The sequence below is a fragment of the Euprymna scolopes genome, chromosome 17, assembly GCF_053919585.1.
Source record: "Euprymna scolopes isolate OS-2025 chromosome 17, ASM5391958v1, whole genome shotgun sequence".
NCBI classification, from domain to species: domain Eukaryota; kingdom Metazoa; phylum Mollusca; class Cephalopoda; order Sepiida; family Sepiolidae; genus Euprymna; species Euprymna scolopes.
Window position 1 is genome coordinate 15,722,758 of NC_136498.1, and position 22,801 is coordinate 15,745,558.

The 22,801-nt window shown below is 34.0% G+C and overlaps 2 protein-coding genes and 1 pseudogene across 2 annotated transcripts in view; 2 read left to right on the forward strand and 1 right to left on the reverse strand.

The window, feature by feature from the left end:
- The window catches only part of LOC145296685 (uncharacterized), a 49,147-nt gene extending 33,137 nt beyond the window's left edge, over positions 1-16,010 (forward strand). Inside the window, exons 9-11 of the mRNA XM_080142640.1 lie at positions 361-443; positions 12,692-12,853; positions 15,100-16,010. Coding sequence (XP_079998766.1) covers positions 361-443; positions 12,692-12,853; positions 15,100-15,185 — 331 coding nt within the window. The 3' untranslated portion in view covers positions 15,186-16,010. The remainder of the gene's footprint in view (positions 1-360; positions 444-12,691; positions 12,854-15,099) is intronic.
- The window catches only part of LOC145296687 (leucine-rich repeat-containing protein 34-like), a 272,980-nt gene that overhangs the window by 116,281 nt on the left and 133,898 nt on the right, over positions 1-22,801 (reverse strand). The gene's annotated exons all lie outside the window — the stretch shown is intronic.
- Positions 19,872-19,988, forward strand: LOC145297111 (5S ribosomal RNA; annotated as a pseudogene).

Sequence of the window (22,801 nt, forward strand, 5' to 3'; positions counted from 1 at the left end):
CCCTAACCCAACCTGAATACATTCATTATGCCATAACCCTAACCCTAACCCAACCTGAATACATTCATTATGCCATAACCCTAACCCTAACCCAACCTGAATACATTCATTATGCCATAACACTAACCCAACCTGAATACATTCATTATGCCATAACCCTAACCCTAACCCAACCTGAATACATTCATTATGCCATAACCCTAACCCTAACCCAACCTGAATACATTCATTATGCCATAACACTAACCCAACCTGAATACATTCATTATGCCATATATTGGCAAAAAATAAATGATGTATACAACTATTAGTATTCTTTTATTTTTTTTTTAAATTTTGTCTATTTCATATTCTTTCAAGGTCTGTTGTGAACTCCTTGCAGAAACTTTCACATCTTGACCGGCCACATAAGAAGATTCATCGTGACAATATCACCAGAACTAGTAAGTCATTTTTTTTTTCACTTTCTCTCTCTCTCTAATTCTATTTTACTCTATTTATGATAGAGTTCTTGTAAGGAAATCGCTGGCAGAGTCACTATGCATAAGGCATTACTCATTAGGTAAAAACTGATTAGAATTGTTTTCGCTTACATTAGGCAGATGTTGAATGATAACGCAGGGGTAGAGGCATAGGGTGTCAACTTGACGGTTGAGTGCCAGCTTGAAGCATTTGCTTGTCTAGTTGCATTGATAAGCTGTAAATAGTGAAGCAGTAGTTTGTGGATAACAAATATAGTGAATAAATGACAAAAAACTATATTCCAAAATTCATGATGTTGACCTTCTTTTAATTTATTTCTTTAATTCAGTTAACATTTACAATTCTTGAAAGTATCTGTTTCGTAGCGCAAAATCAATCACTTAATTATTATATCAATCAGTGAATCTATTACTCCCTTAAATCATTAGAAGAAATAGCAACAACCAATCCGTCAACAGGAAATAAAGTGCGATTTGACATGATTAAAATCCGAAAATTGGAAGAGAAGCTGCAAATGCCTTTTAATGTTTCCATTACGCCATTTTGAATTTACGTGTGTGTGTGTATATATATATATATATAACTACTTCATTTACTCACATAAAATTAATATACGAAAGTATAGATTTATGCGTAAACTTTAAGTATTTACTTCAAAAGTGCTCAATACGTAGGTAGAGCTAGTTAGTAATTTATAAAATATATATGGCGATTAAGCTACACTGAATATTCGGCGTTTCATCCACTCTAGGATTCCTCAGGCTTATACGCAAATTCTGTAGTTGTTTATCGTTTTTATATGGTCCTCTTCTATTGAGGATTTAGTTAGCCAATCAGCTTTCTAGTATCCACCGCGCCCCTTCCTATCAGCCAATGGGCATGCATTTTATCGGACAAAGGATCTGTTTTAAAACTAGGTTAGTGTTTTTTTTGTTTTTTTTTAGTTTATATATAAAATATATATGTGTACATACATATATGCACATATATATATACATACATATATGTGTGATCGTTTATGTATATTCATGTTTATTTAATTTATTTATTTGTTTATTTTCTATTGTTTTTGTTAGTTTTAAAACTATTTTGTATCGCTATCCTAGAGTAAATTTTATTTTGTGAACACAGTTATTTGCTATTTCTCTTCTACAGTTTAATAGATGTTGGGGTTCTTTAAAGTACAGGATAGCAAATTTTTCATGAAAAATTTGCTATCCTGTACTTTTTGTGACAGAAGCTGAAGTTTAGCTGACAGTTCAGGACCTATCAAATTGGCGACTCTCTTTTGAATCTTGTCTAGGAGTGAGAGACTAGTGGCAGATGCACCAGCTCAAATACGACAACAATACTCCATACATGGGCGAATGGTGGCCTTATAGAGGTATAGGATACTTTCAGACGTTAATAGCTTTCTAGCACGGTAGAGAGAACCCACCTTCCTCATAGCGGTCCTGGCAATGTTCTCAATGTAATTGTTCAAACTCATGTTTCCTGTGAACATTAGGCCGAGGAGTTTAAAAGATGTAATTTCAGGTAAAAAGTCTTTAGCCATTGCTATTGGCGGTAGGGAAGGTTTCTTGTAATTATTGAAGGAAACAAGTTTAGTCTTGGCAGCATTGAAGGTGACCATCCATTTTTGTCCCTATTCCACTACGGATCGGAGGTCTTCCTCTAGTGTTTCTGCCATTTCTTTAGATATAGGTTCATTTGGTTTCCTGTCGTGTCTGTTATATGACTTGAAGACAACCATATTGTAGTCAGCTGGAAAGCAGGAAAGCGGAAGATAATTCCACAGGCATGCAGTTCTAAGAAAGAAGCTTTGTTCATGGAATCTACTTTTAGTTTTAGGCACAGATAACGAGTGGGGGGAATTATTGATTAGGGGTCTGATGGCTTCTGATAGCCTGCAACCCCAGTCTCCAAGCTTAGTGGTCTTGAAGATTTATTCCATTCAAATTTTTTTTTATCAATTCTTTGTTAATGGTTTGCATCCAAGTTTTCTCAGGTCAGCTAATTTTCTTCCAACTGTCCATTTTTCTTTTTACAGTTTCTTATGCCAGAGTTGTTCCTCCAATGTGGCCAAACCAACATAGTTAATCGATCATTAGGCATTAACCAAGCTCTGGTATATCCAGCCTCGCCAACTGAGTATCAGCTGATATGCTGGGTATGATCTGACCTGACATTGCATATTTATCTGATCATTGGTCTGTCATAACGCTGAAGACAGTTGAGAACTGGGTGGGGGACCAGTACTCACCTTCACACATCTAGCGTAGCTTCACTGGTGATTTGAGTGGTCTCAGCAATGGCAACAAGTGCAGGTTCTGCCACACAGAAGTAGAGACATCCAGTTGGGAGATTGCTACTATACAATGAACTAGCTGACATCCAGTTGGGAGACTGCTACTATACAATGAACTAGCTGACATCCAGTTGTGAGACTGCTACTATACAATGAACTAGCTGACATCCAGTTGTGAGACTGCTACTACACAATGAACTAGCTGACATCCAGTTGTGAGACTGCTACTATACAATGAACTAGCTGACATCCAGTTGGGAGATTGCTACTATACAATGAACTAGCTGACATCCAGTTGGGAGACTGCTACTATACAATGAACTAGCTGACATCCAGTTGAGAGATTGCTACTATACAATGAGCTAGCTGACATCTAGTTGGGAGACTGCTACTATACAATGAACTAGCTGATATCTAGTTGGGAGACTGCTACTATACAATGAACTAGCTGACATCTAGTTGGGAGACTGCTACTATACAATGAACTAGCTGACATCCAGTTGGGAGACTGCTACTATACAATGAACTAGCTGACATCTAGTTGGGAGACTGCTACTATACAATGAACTAGCTGACATCCAGTTGGGAGACTGCTACTATACATTGAACTAGCTGACATCAAGTTGGGAGACTGCTACTATACAATGAACTAGCTGACATCCAGTTGGGAGACTGCTACTATACAATGAACTAGCTTACACCCAGTTGGGAGACTGCTACTATACAATGAACTAGCTGACATCTAGTTGGGAGACTGCTACTATACAATGAACTAGCTGACATCTAGTTGGGAGACTGCTACTATACAATGAACTAGCTGACATCCAGTTGGGAGACTGCTACTATACAATGAACTAGCTGACATCCAGTTTTGAGACTGCTACTATACAATGAACTAGCTGACATCTAGTTGGGAGACTGCTACTATACAATGAACTAGCTGACATCTAGTTGGGAGACTGCTACTATACAATGAACTAGCTGACATCTAGTTGGGAGACTGCTACTATACTATGAACTAGCTGACATCTAGTTGGGAGACTGCTACTATACAATGAACTAGCTTACACCCAGTTGGGAGACTGCTACTATACAATGAACTAGCTGACATCTAGTTGGGAGACTGCTACTATACAATGAACTAGCTGACACCCAGTTTTGAGACTGCTACTATACAATGAACTAGATGACATCTAGTTGGGAGACTGCTACTATATAATGAACTAGCTGACATCCAGTTTTGAGACTGCTACTATACAATGAACTAGCTGACATCTAGTTGGGAGACTGCTACTATATAATGAACTAGCTGACATCCAGTTTTGAGACTGCTACTATACAATGAACTAGCTGATATCTAGTTGGGAGACTGCTACTATACAATGAACTAGCTGACATCTAGTTGGGAGACTGCTACTATACAATGAACTAGCTGACATCCAGTTGGGAGACTGCTACTATACAATGAACTAGCTGACATCTAGTTGGGAGACTGCTACTATACAATGAACTAGCTGACATCCAGTTGGGAGACTGCTACTATACAATGAACTAGCTGACACCCAGTTTTGAGACTGCTACTATACAATGAACTAGCTGACATCCAGTTGGGAGACTGCTACTATATAATGAACTAGCTGACATCCAGTTGGGAGACTGCTACTATACAATGAACTAGCTGACATCTAGTTGGGAGACTGCTACTATATAATGAACTAGCTTACATCCAGTTTTGAGACTGCTACAATACAATGAACTAGCTGACACTCAGTTGGGAGACTGCTACTATACAATGAACTAGCTGACATCTAGTTGGGAGACTGCTACTATATAATGAACTAGCTGACATCCAGTTGGGAGACTGCTACTATACAATGAACTAGCTGATATCTAGTTGGGAGACTGCTACTATACAATGAACTAGATGACATCTAGTTGGGAGACTGCTACTATATAATGAACTAGCTGACATCCAGTTGGGAGACTGCTACTATACAATGAACTAGCTGACATCTAGTTGGGAGACTGCTACTATATAATGAACTAGCTGACATCCAGTTTTGAGACTGCTACTATACAATGAACTAGCTGACATCTAGTTGGGAGACTGCTACTATACAATGAACTAGCTGACATCTAGTTGGGAGACTGCTACTATACAATGAACTAGCTTACACCCAGTTGGGAGACTGCTACTATACAATGAACTAGCTGACATCTAGTTGGGAGACTGCTACTATACAATGAACTAGCTGACATCTAGTTGGGAGACTGCTACTATACAATGAACTAGCTGACACCCAGTTTTGAGACTGCTACTATACAATGAACTAGCTGACATCTAGTTGGGAGACTGCTACTATATAATGAACTAGCTGACATCCAGTTGGGAGACTGCTACTATACAATGAACTAGCTGACATCTAGTTGGGAGACTGCTACTATATAATGAACTAGCTGACATCCAGTTTTGAGACTGCTACTATACAATGAACTAGCTGACATCCAGTTTTGAGACTGCTACTATACAATGAACTAGCTGACACTCAGTTGGGAGACTGCTACTATACAATGAACTAGCTGACATCTAGTTGGGAGACTGCTACTATATAATGAACTAGCTGACATCCAGTTGGGAGACTGCTACTATACAATGAACTAGCTGACATCTAGTTGGGAGACTGCTACTATATAATGAACTAGCTGACATCCAGTTTTGAGACTGCTACTATACAATGAACTAGCTGACATCCAGTTGGGAGACTGCTACTATACAATGAACTAGCTGACATCTAGTTGGGAGACTGCTACTATATAATGAACTAGCTGACATCCAGTTGGGAGACTGTTACTATACAATGAACTAGCTGACATCCAGTTGGGAGACTGCTCCTATACAATGAACTAGTTGACACCCAGTTGGGAGACTGCTACTATACAATGAACTAGCTGACATCTAGTTGGGAGACTGCTACTCTACAATGAACTAGCTAACATCCAGTTGGGAGACTGCTACTATACATTGAACTAGCTGACACCCAGTTTGGAGACTGCTACTATACAATGAACTAGCTGAAACCCAGTTGGGAGACTGCTACTATATAATGAACTAGCTGACACCCAGTTGGGAGACTGCTACTATACAATGAACTAGCTGACATCTAGTTGGGAGACTGCTACTATATAATGAACTAGCTGACATCCAGTTTTGAGACTGCTACTATACAATGAACTAGCTGACACCCAGTTGGGAGACTGCTACTATACAATGAACTAGCTTACATCCAGTTGGGAGACTGCTACTATACAATGAACTAGCTTACATCCAGTTGGGAGACTGCTACTATATAATGAACTAGCTGACATCCAGTTGGGAGACTGCTACTATACACTGCAACACAATAGAATGTATAAAAATATCTCTACTGTAAAAGTTTGAATATTGAATGTAGCAGTAAGTCCTGGAAACATATATCAGAAAAGACAGCTGGAAATAAGTCATACGACATCCAATATGACTATGCAATTCCTACAGCATAGAAAACAGAGTTACTGAACTTCACATAGTTATCTGGTATAAGAGGGAGAAAGTAACAACCCTAATTGAACTCAGTGTCCTTAATGATGCTGGCTTAAGCTGAGAGGGAGATAATAATAAAATACCACAATCTTATGTAGGACATGAAAAGTCTAGAAGTGTAAGCCATGTTTAGTTTCATAAAAGTTTCAGATGGTTCGTTGTTTTAAACAAGTCTTGAGAGGTGACTGGTTTGCAGTAGACAATTCCACAGAGCAAAATATTCTTACCGTGTCAAGACGGGAGGGGAAGAAAAGAAAACATGTGAAATTGCTCCAGAAAAGGTTTAATATTTATGAAGCAATTTTGGTTTCTGATTGGTTGGTAGCAGAATTAATTTGATTCGTCAGTTCCTAGCAGCATCATTTATAAATAGAATTGTCCGACTGTGTGGGATCATACACCATTACAAGTGCAAAATATTGCAACATCCTTCCTAATTTTTATAATAGGGAAATCCCTTGTGTTCGTTTTGCTCAAAAATAAACATATATTTTTATATTCAGTTATACATAACAAAAAATTAGAAATCATTTGGATCTTAGAATTATAGCATGTAAAAAGATGTCAGAAGAAAGAAAACTAATGTGCACAAAAAAAGTCAATTGTAATTTCTGCGCGCCTTAAAATAAGTATGCAAAAAGTATTTTGTCGAAAAGGAAAATTACAAAGAGTTTTCTTTTTTTAAGTGACTTTTTTTCTTTTTTTTTTTATTTCAGCAAAAGTATTAGTTACGCATTAGTAGGTTAAAGTGTTAATACAAATAAAATGGTACATTTTAACGTCTTTTCCAGGACTATTTTTTTTTTATATATAGAAATCTATATACATACAGGGCCGTGAAAAAAAAAATTATTCAGTCGAACCCCCCAACAAGTTTTGAGAAAAAACGATGTAACTTTATTCTTGTTGCGGGTTTCATAAATACATCAGCGATATTTTGTTCTGATGATATGTAATTCAAAATAATGGATCCCTTTTTCACCTCGGTTTTTATGAAATGGTATTTTATATCTATATGCTTAGATCTTTGGTTGATTACCGTGTTCTGTGCTAAGACTATACTGGCTTGGTTATCACAATTAATTACTACGGGGCTTTTAGTTAATTCTGGCTCTAAAATAGTCTTTAGGATATTTTTAAGGTAGAGTGCTTCCTGGGTCGTGTGTGTGATCGCGATAAATTCTGCTTCACACGTAGAACGAGATACAATCTGTTCCTTTTTAGATTTCCATGAAATAATAGGCCCATTTTCTGAGAGTCTGAAACAATATCCAGATATACTCTTGCGATCTTCGTTGTTTCCCAAGTCTGAATCCGAAAAACCTTCTAATTTTAGGGGATTTCTTGATTTTCTAAATACTAACTTCTGTTCTTTTGTTCCTTTTAAATAACGCAGGACTTGTTTAGTTCTGTTTAAATCCTTCATTGTCGGTCGTGTTAATTTTTGTGACAGTTTTGTTACTGTATAGCATATGTCGGGCCTGGTTGCAGTCATTAAATATATAAGACTACCTATAATTTGGCGATATTGTGTGTCATTTATTATTTCAGATTCTGTGTGTATATTTTTATTAATATCATTTTCGGCCGGTGTAGAGCGTTTCTTGCACTCTCCCATTCCAAATTTTAATAGTATTTCGTCGATGTACCTTGATTGAGTCATCGTAACAAGTCCTGTGCTTTGAGTAAATTCTATTCCCAGAAACCAGGATATTTTGCCAAGATTGGTCATTTTGAATCTTTTACTTAATTTGTTCTTAACAATTTGATGCGATTAAAATATCATCGACCCACAAAACCAAATCAGTAGTTTATCGTATTTGTGTTGGGTATATAAACAGGGGTCTACAGCGCATTGTCTAAATTGTTGTTTAATAATATAATCATGAAATACTGTATTCCAACACTGAGCACTTTGCTTTAGACCATATAATGACTTGTTAAGTCGCGCACGCTATTTTTATTTTTCATTATAAATCCCTCTGGAGGGATAATATAAATTTCACAGTCTATTGGGGCATTCAAGTAAGCATTTTTTACGTCCATTTGATAGATGTGATTTGCAGTAAAATTCTGATTTTCGTTAGGTTTGTGGTTGGTGAAAACGTAGAAAAATATTCTATACCGTAAATCTGAGAGTACCCTTTAGCAACAAATCTAGCTTTCTACTGTTCTACGCCTGATCCTGTAGTCTTTTTTGTAAAGACCCATCTTGTAGAAATAACATGTTTATCTTTTGGGAGAGGCACTACTGTATAGGTATCATTTTTGGTTAAGGCATCTATTTCTTTTTTCATGGCAATTTTCCATTCATCACAATGTTCTGAATTAATTGCTTCGTTAAAGCTTTTTGGCACATTTTCCATTGAATAGCAATAGTCGATTTGATAATCTTTTATATTGTCGACCACAAAAAAATCAGGTCGCCTTCTATTTCTTTTGGGATATCTTTCAACTTTATCATCATCATGGACACTCTTGTCTCCGTTATTTTTATTGTCTTCGTTTGTTTTAATTATTTGAGCCAATATAATTTCATCTTCTTCATATGACAGATTTTCGTCTGTAAAATTAAATGTGTCTGTGAATTTTACACATCGGATTCTTTTTATTTTATTTTTTTTCTGGAAAAAATACTAAATTGGCTGGACTGTTTTTATCGTATCCAAGAAATATACCTCTGTCGGCTTTAATATTCAATTTACTCTTTTTATCTATATATGCGAAGCAAGTTGAACCAAAGATAGGCATTCTTCTTAAATTTGGTTTTTACCACAGAAAGATTCATATGGAGTTTTAGATAGTGTTTTGTTAAAGCACCTGTTGCGTATATTGGCTGCTGCCATAAGTGCGTATGTCCAGAGGTTTTTAGGGAGTTTTGATTCAATGAGTAGGCATTTTGCCATTTCAAAAAGTGTCCGCCACGCACGTTCAGCAGTCCCGTTTTAGTGTAGCGATCTAGGACCTGATGTTTCATGCCTGATATGATGGTTAATTAGTAAAAGTTTAAAGTCTTTATTGGTGAATTCCGTATCGTTGTCAAAGCGAATACACTTGACTTCACCGTAGGGAGCCATGTCGGCTAGATATTTTTTAATTGCTAGCAGGGTATCAGATTTGTTCTTTAAAATGTAAACCATTATTAAACCTGAATGGTCATCTACGAAATTCAACACATATATATAATGTTCTCTGGCCATCGATTCCATGGGACCGTTCAAGTCACAATGCACCACTGATAGGATTTTTTTGGCCTTTTTGTCTGGTATCTTACTTTGATAGTTTGTCATTTTCCCTTGCATACAGACGTTGCAGTTGAAGTTTTTTGATGTTTGTATTTTCATTCCATCAACTACAGTCGGCAACTTTTTGATATCAGGAATATTGCAGTGTCCAAGAATTTTATGCCATGTCTGTAGATCATGGCAGGCGGTTTTCAATGGGACTACGCTATTTAAATAATATAGTCTTCCATTTTCTTTAATGTCAAATACAGTTCAATTCGGGTATACCAGTTTTGATTTATTGGGGCTAAAATTTATATTTGCACCTTGTTTTGTGGCAGCTTGTACAGAAAATATATTTTGTTTAAATTTTGGGATTAGAAGAACATTTTCTAAAATACAGAAACATAGTTCACCTTTATTGTTCTTTAGCGAGATTTTCACATTGCCTCTTTTCAAAATGATATCATTTACTCGACTCCCGTCAGCTAGTTCTACAAAATGATTTTTTGGCTTAAAGTTGGCGTCAAAATTGATAAAATCAGATTCCTTTGTAATCACATGTGCCATGGCCCCACAATCAACAAGAAAATTATTGCTTGTTGACGCATCAAATGTACATTAAAATAAAAATGTATGTTCGGTAACAGAGCTCTCTACATTTTTAATGGAGTCGCCATTTTGAGTCCTATATCTACATTGGAAACTCTTGTGATTAGGTCGTCCACAATTATAGCAAATAATTTTTGTACTTTTCTTAGGAGAAAAATTGTTTTTGGCAAAGTTGCGGTTTTTATTCCTAGCATGGGTATAATTTAATTTTGGTGTTTTTATATATGTATTTTTAAATTACATGATATTTGTGGATTCGTTTTGTTCTGTGATCATTTTTTCAGTTTCTTTGTAACTTCTGAGTGCTACCTTGAATTGGCTAAAAGTCATGGGTTTTTCTTTCTGGGTTATCACGGTGGTAAATGGCTTGAAATCACTCGGTAATCCCTTAAGGACCATGGAAATTAACAGACTGTCACTTATAACTTCACCAGACATTTTTAAAGAATTTGCAGTCGTTTCGGCTCTTATAATATAATCAGTTTCGGCTTCCATTTGATTTAGAGAGGTCAGTTCAGTGTATAAAGGAATAATTTTGGGTTTTCCTTTCGATAAATAATGTTCTCTCAATATGTTTAATGCTTTACAGCCATCATCCAGGGCTTCTCTCATTACCAGTGATAGACTTCGGTCATCTAAACACTGTATTAATTTCACCAACATAGTTGCGTTCTTTTCAATCAAGTCGGAGTCGTTTCTGTTTTCAGGTTGTGTTTGAAGTACTTTGTGTAGCTTTTGGATTCGTAGATATCCTAGAAATTTAACTTGCCACAATTCGAATTTTGATTCAGATCCATCGAAATAAAGACGCACGCTGGGCGCATAACCTCTAGAAGTGTAAGCCATGTTTAGTTTCATAAAAGTTTCAGATGGTTCGTTGTTTTAAACAATCTTGAGAGGTGACTGGTTTGCAGTAGACAGAACAGTTTCCGATGGTTTGTTGTTCTAAACAAGTTTTGAGAGGTGACTTGTTTGCAGTAGACAGTTTCACAGAGCAAAATATTCTTACCATGTCGAGACGGGAGGGGAAAAAAAACAAAACATGTGAAATTGCTCCAGAAAAGGTTTAATATTTATGAAGCAATTCTGGTTTCTGATTAATTGGTAGCAGAACGTGAATTAATTTGATTCGTCAGTTCCTAGCAGCATCGTTTATAAATAGAATCGTCCAACTGTGTGGGATCATACCCCATTACTGCGTCTGTTGTGATGGGATGTGTCTCCTAGCGGCTTCGGCTGCAGAGAGACAGGGTAGTACAAGTCAAGGATTCATCACTTGACACTCAGCCCAACAGGTGAGGGGCCGGGAACTGGCCCAGCACCTGTTGGACTGAGGTACGCCACCTTGGTTATACCTTGGAGGTCCACCCTCCCAGGCCTTACCACTGGGCTTCCCGGTGGGGCAAGTTTATTGCTTGCTGCCTGTGGTGCCCCGACCAGGGAATGCCGAAAGGGTTACTCAGGCAATTTTTAAAATTGCAGGAGTGCCCCTTCTTTAGGGGAGCCTGCGGGGTTCCCACTTTCCGGCCTTGTGCCACATAATGCTGATGTGGGCAGCATTTAAATATATACACCATTACAAGTCCAAAATATTGCAACAAAAAGAAACTGGAATCTTAGGAAGATCTCCATCATTCCAGTAACTATAGGAGCAACTGGGCTCATAAAAAGAATTTCGAAAATGACCTGGCAAATATAATTGGTGAACTAAGTGCAATAGAGATACAAGTAATTTAACAGGAAGATTAGAATCTGAAAAAGATCTCTTGGTTGGAATTTCTAAAAGAGTGATTGAATTTTTGGCATTCAGTAGGATATTTCATCCCCAACAAAAAACGAAATGGTAAGAAACTTGATAAAATAAAAAGGATAGCTCATGATGTGAAGACTGGCATAAGTCTGCAGAACTTGCAGCATGCTGATTTTAACCAAATGCTTGAACTATCTGCAGCACTCAACATATTCCTTAAAATATTAAGAACTTGAAGCATAATACCTTTTACCAAAATGACTAAAATTGTTGTAAAAAAGAAAATTTTAACAGCTTTTTATTTTATTTTTATTTTTAATTTATTTTTTTTTAATTTTTAGTTCTATTTTAATGCTCATCTATGTTTTAATTTTCATTTTAATCTTGTTTTTATTTATCTAAAACAATTTATTTTTTATTTACTTAAAATTTTTATTTTATATTTAAAATTTTATTTTATATTGTAAGTTTTAAATTTTATTTTATATTTTAAATTTTTTTAATTTTTTATTTTATATTTAAAATTAAAAAAAAAAATTTATTTTATATTTCAAATTTTGTAAGATTTTAATTTTATTTTTCAAATTTAAAAAAATTTTTATCTTATATTCTAAAATTTAAAAAAAATTTTATTTTAGATTTAAAATTTTTATTTTTCATTGAAAATTTATTTTTATTTTTTATTTATTATAATTGTTAACTAAAATCTTCTAAAAATTTCTCTGTTAATTCAGATGCTAGCAGTTCTAGGATGTCAACCATCTCATCAGAACGAGATCTCCATTCCTCTTCAAGCCGAACAATTTCTTCTTCTCAGAATCTCACATTGCAAAGTGATGAAGAAGACCTGCATTCTGATGATTCTAACTTTGATCTGTTAAGCTCGAGCAGAATCGGTAATCACTTTGTTCCTTGCATTTGACAAAAATGTACATTTTGCACAAGGTTTTCTTGTTTAGATATCAAATATGGTGACACCAGGTCAGGCTGTCTGAAAATATTGGCTTCTTGACCTTAGATCACCAAACATTGATGTTATTTTTTTTCTTTTCCTTTTTTTTTTTTTACATACGCATCACCACATTATCAAGGCCAAGAGGCCACTCAAGGATAAGGGTTAAAGAGTGTACAGTAGAAATTGGACATTATAGTAATCATTAGTAATGAAAATTTGGTAAAGTTGATAACTTATATGGAACGGCTCATCAAGAACTTATTTACGTTAGACTTGAAGACAACCATATTGTAGTCAGCCGGAAAGCAGGAAAACGGAAGACAATTCCACAGGCGTGAAGTTCTAAGAAAAAAGCTTTGTTCATGGAATCTACGTTTAGGTTTAGGCACAGATAAAGAGTGGGGGGAATTATTGATAGTGTTTACAGCTAGACGAGTGTTTCTTGTGAAAGTTTGGCGAGGGGGGACCATAGATTGAAGCTCATTCGAACACTTTCCATGAAAATAAACTTCCTCAACTCAATCATGTTCTACAAAGCCCAAAACACAAACAACAATTCTCCTAATTTATTTGTTGCGGACTATTATCTATCTGCATCCTCAGTTCAGAGGAATAGTTGGCCGAAACGTTGTAAAACAACAACTAAAAAAGATGAGGATAAAAGTCTGCAATAAATAAATAAATAAATAAAACTCATCTCAATAATGAATTCCAATTAAATAATATATAACAATTTTCTTTTATAAAACAACTAAATCAAACAACATGAATAAATATTTGAAAATATAAACGACTTCAAACATAAAATCTTTTACCAAATTAAATAATCCTAAAAGGGTTGATATGCTGTAAAAAAAGCAAACCAAATTTGATATGAAATCTTGACAATTGTGCAGTATATTCAACAGGAGAAAAAAAAGGTGTGAAATCAAAAAAAATTACAACAAATAATTTTCATCAAGAGCAAGAAAATTTAATCTTATCAAAATCTGTGTAGATTTTTGGTTTAGAAACTTTTTTAAGTGTTTCTTTTAAGTGTTTCTTTTTCATATTTTGTATCGCAGCTTAGAAAGCTGTGAAAAAAAAATCAACTATGCGCGATCAAATGTTTTGGTATAGTGCAAAGTGTTTTAAAATAAATAAGAAATTAAAAATAGTTTCTGTAAGTTAAAAATATACAGATTGGTCGAAAATTCAATATTTTATTAAACATAATATGTTACTGTAGCATCTGCTGCTGATGATGATGCTGATGATTAATAATTTATAAGATAAAGTAAAAGAATATATTAAACATTTAATTAAATTTTTATTTTTAAACATTTCAAAAACTTTTCAGTCTTTTTTAAATTATATTTATATGTTTTACATTTGCTTTACATGCTGACATGTATTCAATGGCCTTTAGAAATTTACTTCAAAACTATCTCTGGCCAAGCCTTTATTTATCACCCTTTCTCTCCATTTCCTCTTTTGTTTTCCTTGGCCTACTCCTACCAAACTCAGCTGTTCTACATGTTCTAGCCAAACAACACTCATCCATTCTTTTAATGTAACTATACCAACAAAGTCTCCTATTTTATCTAAATTCAGTCTTCCTCTGAGGTCATCAGATCTAAATTTGTCTTTAAGACTTACATTACACATCCATTGTATAATTTTCATATGATTTATCTCCATGCAATGCATGTCTTAAACCCTGGCCAAGTTTTACTTCCATACATCATCATACTTTACACACATGCCTGATAGACTCCTTTTAATTGACGGTGCTAATGCTTTCTTGGTTAGTAATGGTTGATATTCTTTGAATTTATTTCATGCATGTTTCAAAACCATATGTCCAACCTCTTGTAGAGGAAGTAAATAAATATACATACATTTATTTTTCATAGTGACTGCTTATCAAATATGAATGTAAGATGGGCCTTAATACAACCTGATGCATCATAGACATAGTTATTACAGTTAAAAATCCATAAACACAATCAAAATAGCATGAATTACCTGGGCAAACATATTGTAGAGAATGCATGGGCTATGTAAATATATATACAATGGTAACGCTCTGCTGGTTAGTAATCGTAACATATTATACATGCACTCCTAACTCTTGCAATCGCACTAATACCTGTTCTACTTGGAGTTTATTATGTTTTTAAAATTTTTATTTTGTTTCGTTTTCAGGAAAGTTTGAAGATGACTTGGATAGCGGCTCGAACGAGGATTTGATGTCTGACTGCGAATCTTGTTGTTCAGAGAAACTTTCTTGACAATAATTTTTTTTTTACTTACATTTGTGATTTAAAGATTAAAATGAAAAAGAAAAAAACTGATCTATGAAAATTCTGAATTAATATGAAGATGTATCAAAAACGTTGGATTAGATTTTAAGGTACAGGTACAGTTTGTGACCTGTGCTAAAATTTTATGTAAAATGTTACATAAGCAGTTAGAAGATGCTGAATGAAAACATCCCAACTTCAAAATTAAAATGAAAGAACATTATCAAATAGAAAAAAAAGATACTTATACAGTTTAATCAAGACATTAAAAAAATGAAAATATTGAAAAAAGGTTATATTGTACATATCCGTTATGGACCGAAATCCTCCGCAAAAAAAATTTCACTTAATTTCATCAAGTAGTTTCTTTTTTACAGTGAAAAAACAATTCGTTATGATACCGAGCAAAAGGTGCGATTTTTTAGGAAGAAAAGCTAGTATTAAAGATGGGGAGGGAATGTCACTGCTTTAAATTGAGTTATCTTCCCATGTGTTAAAAAAAATTACAATATGGCTGACTTTCACGCGCTCTCATAAGAACATGTTTTCCCGCTGTAAAAAAAACTACGCGATCAAATGAAGTGAATTTATTTTTTCGGGGATCTTCAGTCCAAAACAGATACGGATTTTTCGATATTTTCATTTTTTAATGTCTTGATTAAACTGTGCAAGTACCAAAAAAAATAATGAAACGATATTTAAAGCAAGAAAAATAAAATAGTCAACGTATGTAAAATTTTATGAAAAAATTTTAATTTTTGGCAAAGAAAATATAATGAAATAAAAATTATGCTTGTCTTTTTTACAAAAAAATTGAGGTTTGCTTAATTTTTTTTTTCACTGTTTCAATGAATTGTTTCTTGTTTTTTTTTTTGTTTCTTGTCTTTTTTGTTTCTTGTTTTTTTTTGTTTCTTGTTTTTTTTTGTTTCTTGTTTTTTTTGTTTCTTGTTTTTTTTGTTTCTTGTTTTTTTTGTTTCTTGTTTTTTTGTACTAGTACAGCTTGTGAACTAAACTGACGAGTTTAGGGTAAAAAAATGGTGTTAGAATTAGTATGAAAAAAAAAACTTCACACTTTCTTACAATAAAGGGGAAGGTTAAAAAAAATTTTTAGGGTCAAAAACATTTTTTCTGGTAATTTTCCATTGTTTCTTTTAGGGTCCAAAATTTTTTTCTGGGAATTTTCCATTGTTTCTTTTATTTCAATCGACTTATGTCATTCGATGAAAAGTCGAATACAACAAATAATTTTTATCAAATGCATTGAAATTTTACTTTCTACCGACCTGTATACTTTTAAAATCTGGAAACTTATTGTAAGATTTATTATTACTGAATTTTTTGTTATTAAATTGACTTATATATATATATATATATATATATATATATATATATATATGTGTGTGTGTGTGTATGCATAAGAGGTTAATGTAGATTGTGTGAAGAATTGTCTAGTTCATATATGTAGGTAATTTACTGAAGGTAATACAATGCAGATGTGTAATAGATTGATACAAACAAACAAATTAAGATATACGAGGAGCGTGCAATAAGTAATGCCTCTGACCCACTTCCCATAGCAGTAGAGCAACGAAACTTGGCACAGTTATTAGACTTTCTCTACATAGGAACCACCCAGAGTTATGCATTTCTCCCATCGTTTGATGCAGCTCTGGAGACTGTTTCAGAAATCAAGGCTGCATCATCTGGGAAACGCTTTCCTTTCAAAAACAACTTCATGGCTGGGAAGAGGTGAAAGTCAGACAGAGGGTGCAAGGTCAGGAGAGTAGGGAGGATGTGTGGGGATTTCATAACCACACGCCCGTGTTTCTGATCTAGCGACATGCGAGTTGTGGACCGGAGCGTTGTCCCGCAGGAGGAGGTACCTTTGCTGATCTTGCCCCGCCTCTTGATTTTGATAGCTTCCCTTAATTTCCTCAAAAGTAAAGCATAATAGGCTCCTGTAATTGTGATACTCTTTGCCAGGAAATTTGTCATCACTACTCTGTCCTGGTCCCAGAAGACTGTGAGAATGACCTTGCTAGCGAAGGGCTGCATCCTTGCCTTCTTTGGAGGTGGTGAGTCCAAGTGTTTCCACTGCATTGACTGGGCTTTGGTCTCTGGATCATAGTGATGAACCCAGGTTTCATCCTGTGCAATCAGTCTTTTGAAAAACTTTGACTCCTCTTCTTGGCACATCTCCAAATTCATCCTCGAGCACTCGACACGTTCTCGCTTCTGGAATGGTGTGAGCAACCTGGGAATCCATCTGGCAGACACCTTATGCATATGCAAATGGTCATGAATGATAGTTTCCACAGACCCTGTACTAATCTTGACATCTTGGGCTATTTGGTGAATAGTAATGCGCGAATCTTCCAAAATGGAATGGCAGCCTCAACTTGACAGACAGATACCTCATCAATGGCAGAAGGGTGGGGGCAACTAGGTCTGGGAGTTGTTTCCACAGACTTCTGGCCATGTTTGAATTCATGATGCCAGCGTTTTACAAGGTCATATGATGGGGCATTATCACCATAAGTTTCTTTCATTTCATCAAAAGTCTCCTGTGGTGTGCGTCCTTTCAAATACAAAAATCGGATCACTGCTCAACATTCAACAGGCTCCATTTCACACCTGACTCAGTTCAAACACCTGTAAAACAGAAAGCACAATTAGTTCAGAGCTGTAATTTGCCACATAACCCGTAGAGATATAAATCATTGCACATGCAAAATTTCAGCTAGATCAGACAACTGGAAGTTGGTCAGAGGCATTACTTGTTGCACGCCCCTCGTATAATGATGGAATGAGTTATGCAGATTTATTGATACTATATACATGCATGTGTGTGTATGTGTGTTAGTGTGTGTATTCTCTTATTACAGTACGTTATAGTCTTACTTGTTGTCTGATGGTAGTTCTGTATAATATGATTATTTTGGAAACATTTACCTTTGTCAGATGTGTGTTTAGCTTCAACTGAAATGTGCGTATAAGAGTATAAAAAAACATATTGTATTAATAAAAAGGTTGTATCTGCAGAATTCACTTTGCCATTAATTTGCTTTAGTTTGTGTCTGTTACACCTTTACATTGTACTGCCTCTTATTTTATTACTTTTATTCAAAAAATATTTCTTTTAAGAAGAGTGTCACTTAGAACTGAATTAAATAATACTTTATCCGTTACGCCACAGGTTGTTATGGACAATTCTAGTATGAATCTTTTTATTCCATGATTTCTTTCTTTGCTTTTGACTTTCTGTTTTATCACTTATAACAAATATTTTATTTCGAAAATATTAAAATCCAATATTAAAATAGTATTTCTTTTAATAGAATCCAACATTTTTTAAAATACATTTTTCAAATCGTGTATCACCATCTCTGCTCAACATCTTTTTATTTAAATGTTTTTTTTAATCTTTGTTTGTTTCTAAATTTATATAAGAATATAATACAAATGCTGTAAAAGTATAAAAAGAAAAAACATACATATACATTGTATTAATAGAAGGTGAATCTGCATATCTCGTTTCACCATTACGTGTCTGCTATAGTCCTGTTAAAGGGTTGCAAAGAAAAACAAAACGCCAAAATAAAGTAACATGTATCGCAAAGCATATAGTAGGTGGGTTGTTCATTGTAGCTGACGAACAACCTAGGTTAGTCCACTGGATATCAACTGGTTATTTATTTGTTTTCCACGAAACAAAATGTGACACAAGGTCAGTTTGATGTGGGAGATAATCAGCTCTCCTAAAAAGGGGCTTCTGCAAAAATAAAATTGCCTTAGTATAGAATGGTTTCCCCCTCCATTGACTAAGGACAATTAATGTGAGTGCAGCATCTGTGCAGACACCACACTTCAGTGACCAGTCCAGTACAAGTACGAGGTGTCAACTGATACCTTACGGCTTAGTCTTCCAGTATTTATTGAGATTGGAATAGTCTATTAGTAGGTAAAATAGGTTAGTTCTGCCACAATAGCGTCTTAAATTGTTTCAGTTTGTGTATATCCGTTAGACCTCTGCATTGTGTTGCATTCTATAAATTTCTTTTATAAAGTATATATGGGGCAAGACAACTGATGGTTCCTCTCACAGTAATGTACTACACGCTTTGACAAATTCTTAGGACCCAGACCTGAAATGAAGACTTATATCAAATCCGTGCTAAGTTTCTGATAAAATGCCTGAATTATTCCACCGCTCCAGAAAGTATCTGACTCCTGATGCAATCCTCTATCTGAATAAAAGTCAGATGTGGCTGTAGATGGAGTACTGCAAAGAACTCTTTTTTTCCTCTGTGTACTAAAAATCAAATGGAATTTCCATGAACAGAGTTTCTTTCCAAGAAATGTCACCTCCCTTGGTGGAATATGTTAAAACATGAATATTTCCTCATAGAGTACAATGGGATCGTTTTCAAGTCTAATGTCAACAAGTATCTGTCAAGTTGTCATGCGAATTATGCACGTTTCCTTATCCTTTCATAGTATTGTTCCATCGAATTCAGAATCTAATTAACCCTTATCCTTAATTGGCTTTTGGCCTTAGTATGTGGTGACCATTAGTATAAAGGAGAGATAACTGCAATTCAATATATTCCACCAAGGGAAATTAATCCTTATATATATATATATATATATATATATATATATATATATATATATATGTACGGCATAATCGCGTTGACACACCGGTTCTCGTCAGATCACCGAAGTTAAGCAATATGGAGCCTGGTTAGTACCAGATGGGTGACCATTTGGGAATTCTAGGAACTGTATGTGCTCTCCGCTTATCTCGGCATTTGTTTCCAGTCGTCCTGTACTTCACTTGCAACGGGTATTTAACAATGTCGTCTCAGGAGAGGTGTGGTTGGAGATTGCGCACCTGCCACAAAAATTTCACGCGCAAGCAACCCTTCGTGGGTATCCATAGTCTGTCCAAGACTGAAGGAGCCTGCTTTTATATATATACTAGCATTTCGGCCCGGCGTTGTCCGGGTGTTTGGAGGTGTATGCTGAGCAGAAAATATAAAAAAAACAAAACGTCAATTTTTTTAACTTTGACCCCTATTATGACCCCTTAACATTTATTGTTTTGGGCTCAAATCAAGTTATTAAGTTAGATCCATGTTCAAGGAACCTATATATAAAATTTCAAGTGTGTAGACCCCAAATTGTAAGAGGAGTTTGGTAGAGTTCTCAAAGGTCAAATTGTTGAACTTTGACCCCTTAACAGCCAAATTTCTGTCCGAAAGCTGATTACATGGATTTTCCCAAATTTCAGTACCCTATATATCAAATTTCAAGTCTGTAGACTAAAAATTGACAGAGTTATTGCGTAGGGAAATGTACACAGGCATACAGACAGACACTTTCACTTTTTTAGCTGCAACAAAAATATATATGCATACATAAATATATATGGAAACAATTTTGTGTTTGCTGTAACCTTTTGACGCAAATATTATGCAAGTATAAATCATGTAGAATATCTGCATGAATATAATTACACGTAATAGTTAACTAAAGATGATTATCCCATAAGAAAACCGAAAAAACTAATAGGGAATTAATTAAAATGAATGTTTAAAAGAATATGCAAATTAGGTAGATCTTTTGCTAGTGACTGCAATTCCACAACCAAGATATAAGAAAATTGTATTTTCTTTTTAAATAAATAGAAAAGAGGGTTGTTTATATGAATATCAATACACACAAAAGAAACACGAATTTATAGGAGTATAGAAGATATATAATCAAGAAGTAAAAATTAAGTTTACTTGAAGAGGATCATCTATCGATTTTAGCTTTATCGGTAATTTAAAATCAATAAATATTTATTATTTAATCATTATTAGTAGCAATGGAGGATTTTACTTCAAACAAAATCAAATAAAAAAAAAAAAAAGAAGACAATTAAAAGAATCGTTTTGGAATCGGAAAATAGGCATAAATTTTTCTGATTCCGATACCCCCAAATCTTCCGATTTTCCCGATTCCCAATTCCGATTAATCATCCCTATATATATATATATATATATATATCAATTGATGCTTGTTCAGAGTATTAACAAAAAATTTTTTTTTAATTGAATTTCAACTAAAAGTAATGTTATCTACTTAATTGTCATGTCAAAATTAGTAACATATTGCATTATTACATAAAACATTTACTTTCACGATTTCACAATCCAGTGATCTGCCATTATTTTTAAATTTAACTTAAACAAGGGAAGTAACTCATAATTTGAAATCTTTATTATTATTTAAATAAAACTTGCAATTTTTTTCAAAAGCAATTTTCATTAATATGCAACATAACACATGGTGTGCGTGTGAGAACAAATAATAATCAACGTCTTAAATTTTTTTGTTTTAAATGTTTCTTTTTTTTTTTTTTGACATTTTTTTTATTTTATTGATCTGCAAAATTTGTGGGTTTTTTTATCTGTGAGGTTTTTTGTATATTTATTTGTGAAACTCATTTGTTGTTTCTTTGTTTGTCTTTTATCATTTTAAATTGTTTGCTGCTGGTTTGGAATAATAACACAAATAAAAAAAAAATAAATTTCAATTAAAAGTAATGTTATCTACTTAATTGTCATGTCGAAAGTAATAACTAATTACCATATAATTACCACAAAAAGTACATTATTACATAAAACAATTACTTTCACGATCCCGCGATCTATCATTATTATTTTGAAATGTAACTTAAGAAACGGAAGTAACTCATAGTTTGGAATCTTAAGTAAAACTTGCAATTCCTTTTAAAGCAATTTTCATTAATAATTAATTTTCTACTTATTCAAAAATTATGAAAAATTATTATGTTACTAATTTTGACATGACAAGTAAATACATAACATTGTTTTTTTGTTGTAATTCAAATTTTTAATTTTCATTATTCTAAACAAGCGGCAAAAAAATTTAATGTTATTTTTTTCACTAGAACATGACTTGTAGTAAAAATAAGTTAAATTTTTTTTTTAAATAAGCAAAAAAAAAAAAAAAAACATGTTAATTATACATTGTATACCAAGAAAAATGAAAAATATTAAGTTTCTTAAAGTGTTTTAAACATTTGAAACATGAAAAATTAAGTTCTCAACCAAAAGTTGTTCAAAATTTTAAATAAAATCATCCCATGACAAAAGCATGTAAAAAAACATAAAGTACGTTACTAATATGAAAGATCTCACATATCTGAAGATGCAATTTGGTGTGGAAAACTTTAAGACAGATATATTTACATTACCCGTCAGAAGGTAAGAAAATTATTTAATATATGTGTTGTACATTATCCGTCCTAGGAATTGTAAAATTATTTAATATATGTGTTGTACATTATCCGTCCTAGGAATTGTAAAATTATTTAATATATGTGTTGTACATTATCCGTCCTAGGAATTGTAAAATTATTTAATATATGTGTTGTACATTATCCGTCCTAGGAATTGTAAAATTATTTAATATATGTGTTGTACATTATCCGTCCTAGGAATTGTAAAATTATTTAATATATGTGTTGTACATTATCCGTCCTAGGAATTATAAAATTATTTAATATATGTGTTGTACATTATCCGTCCTAG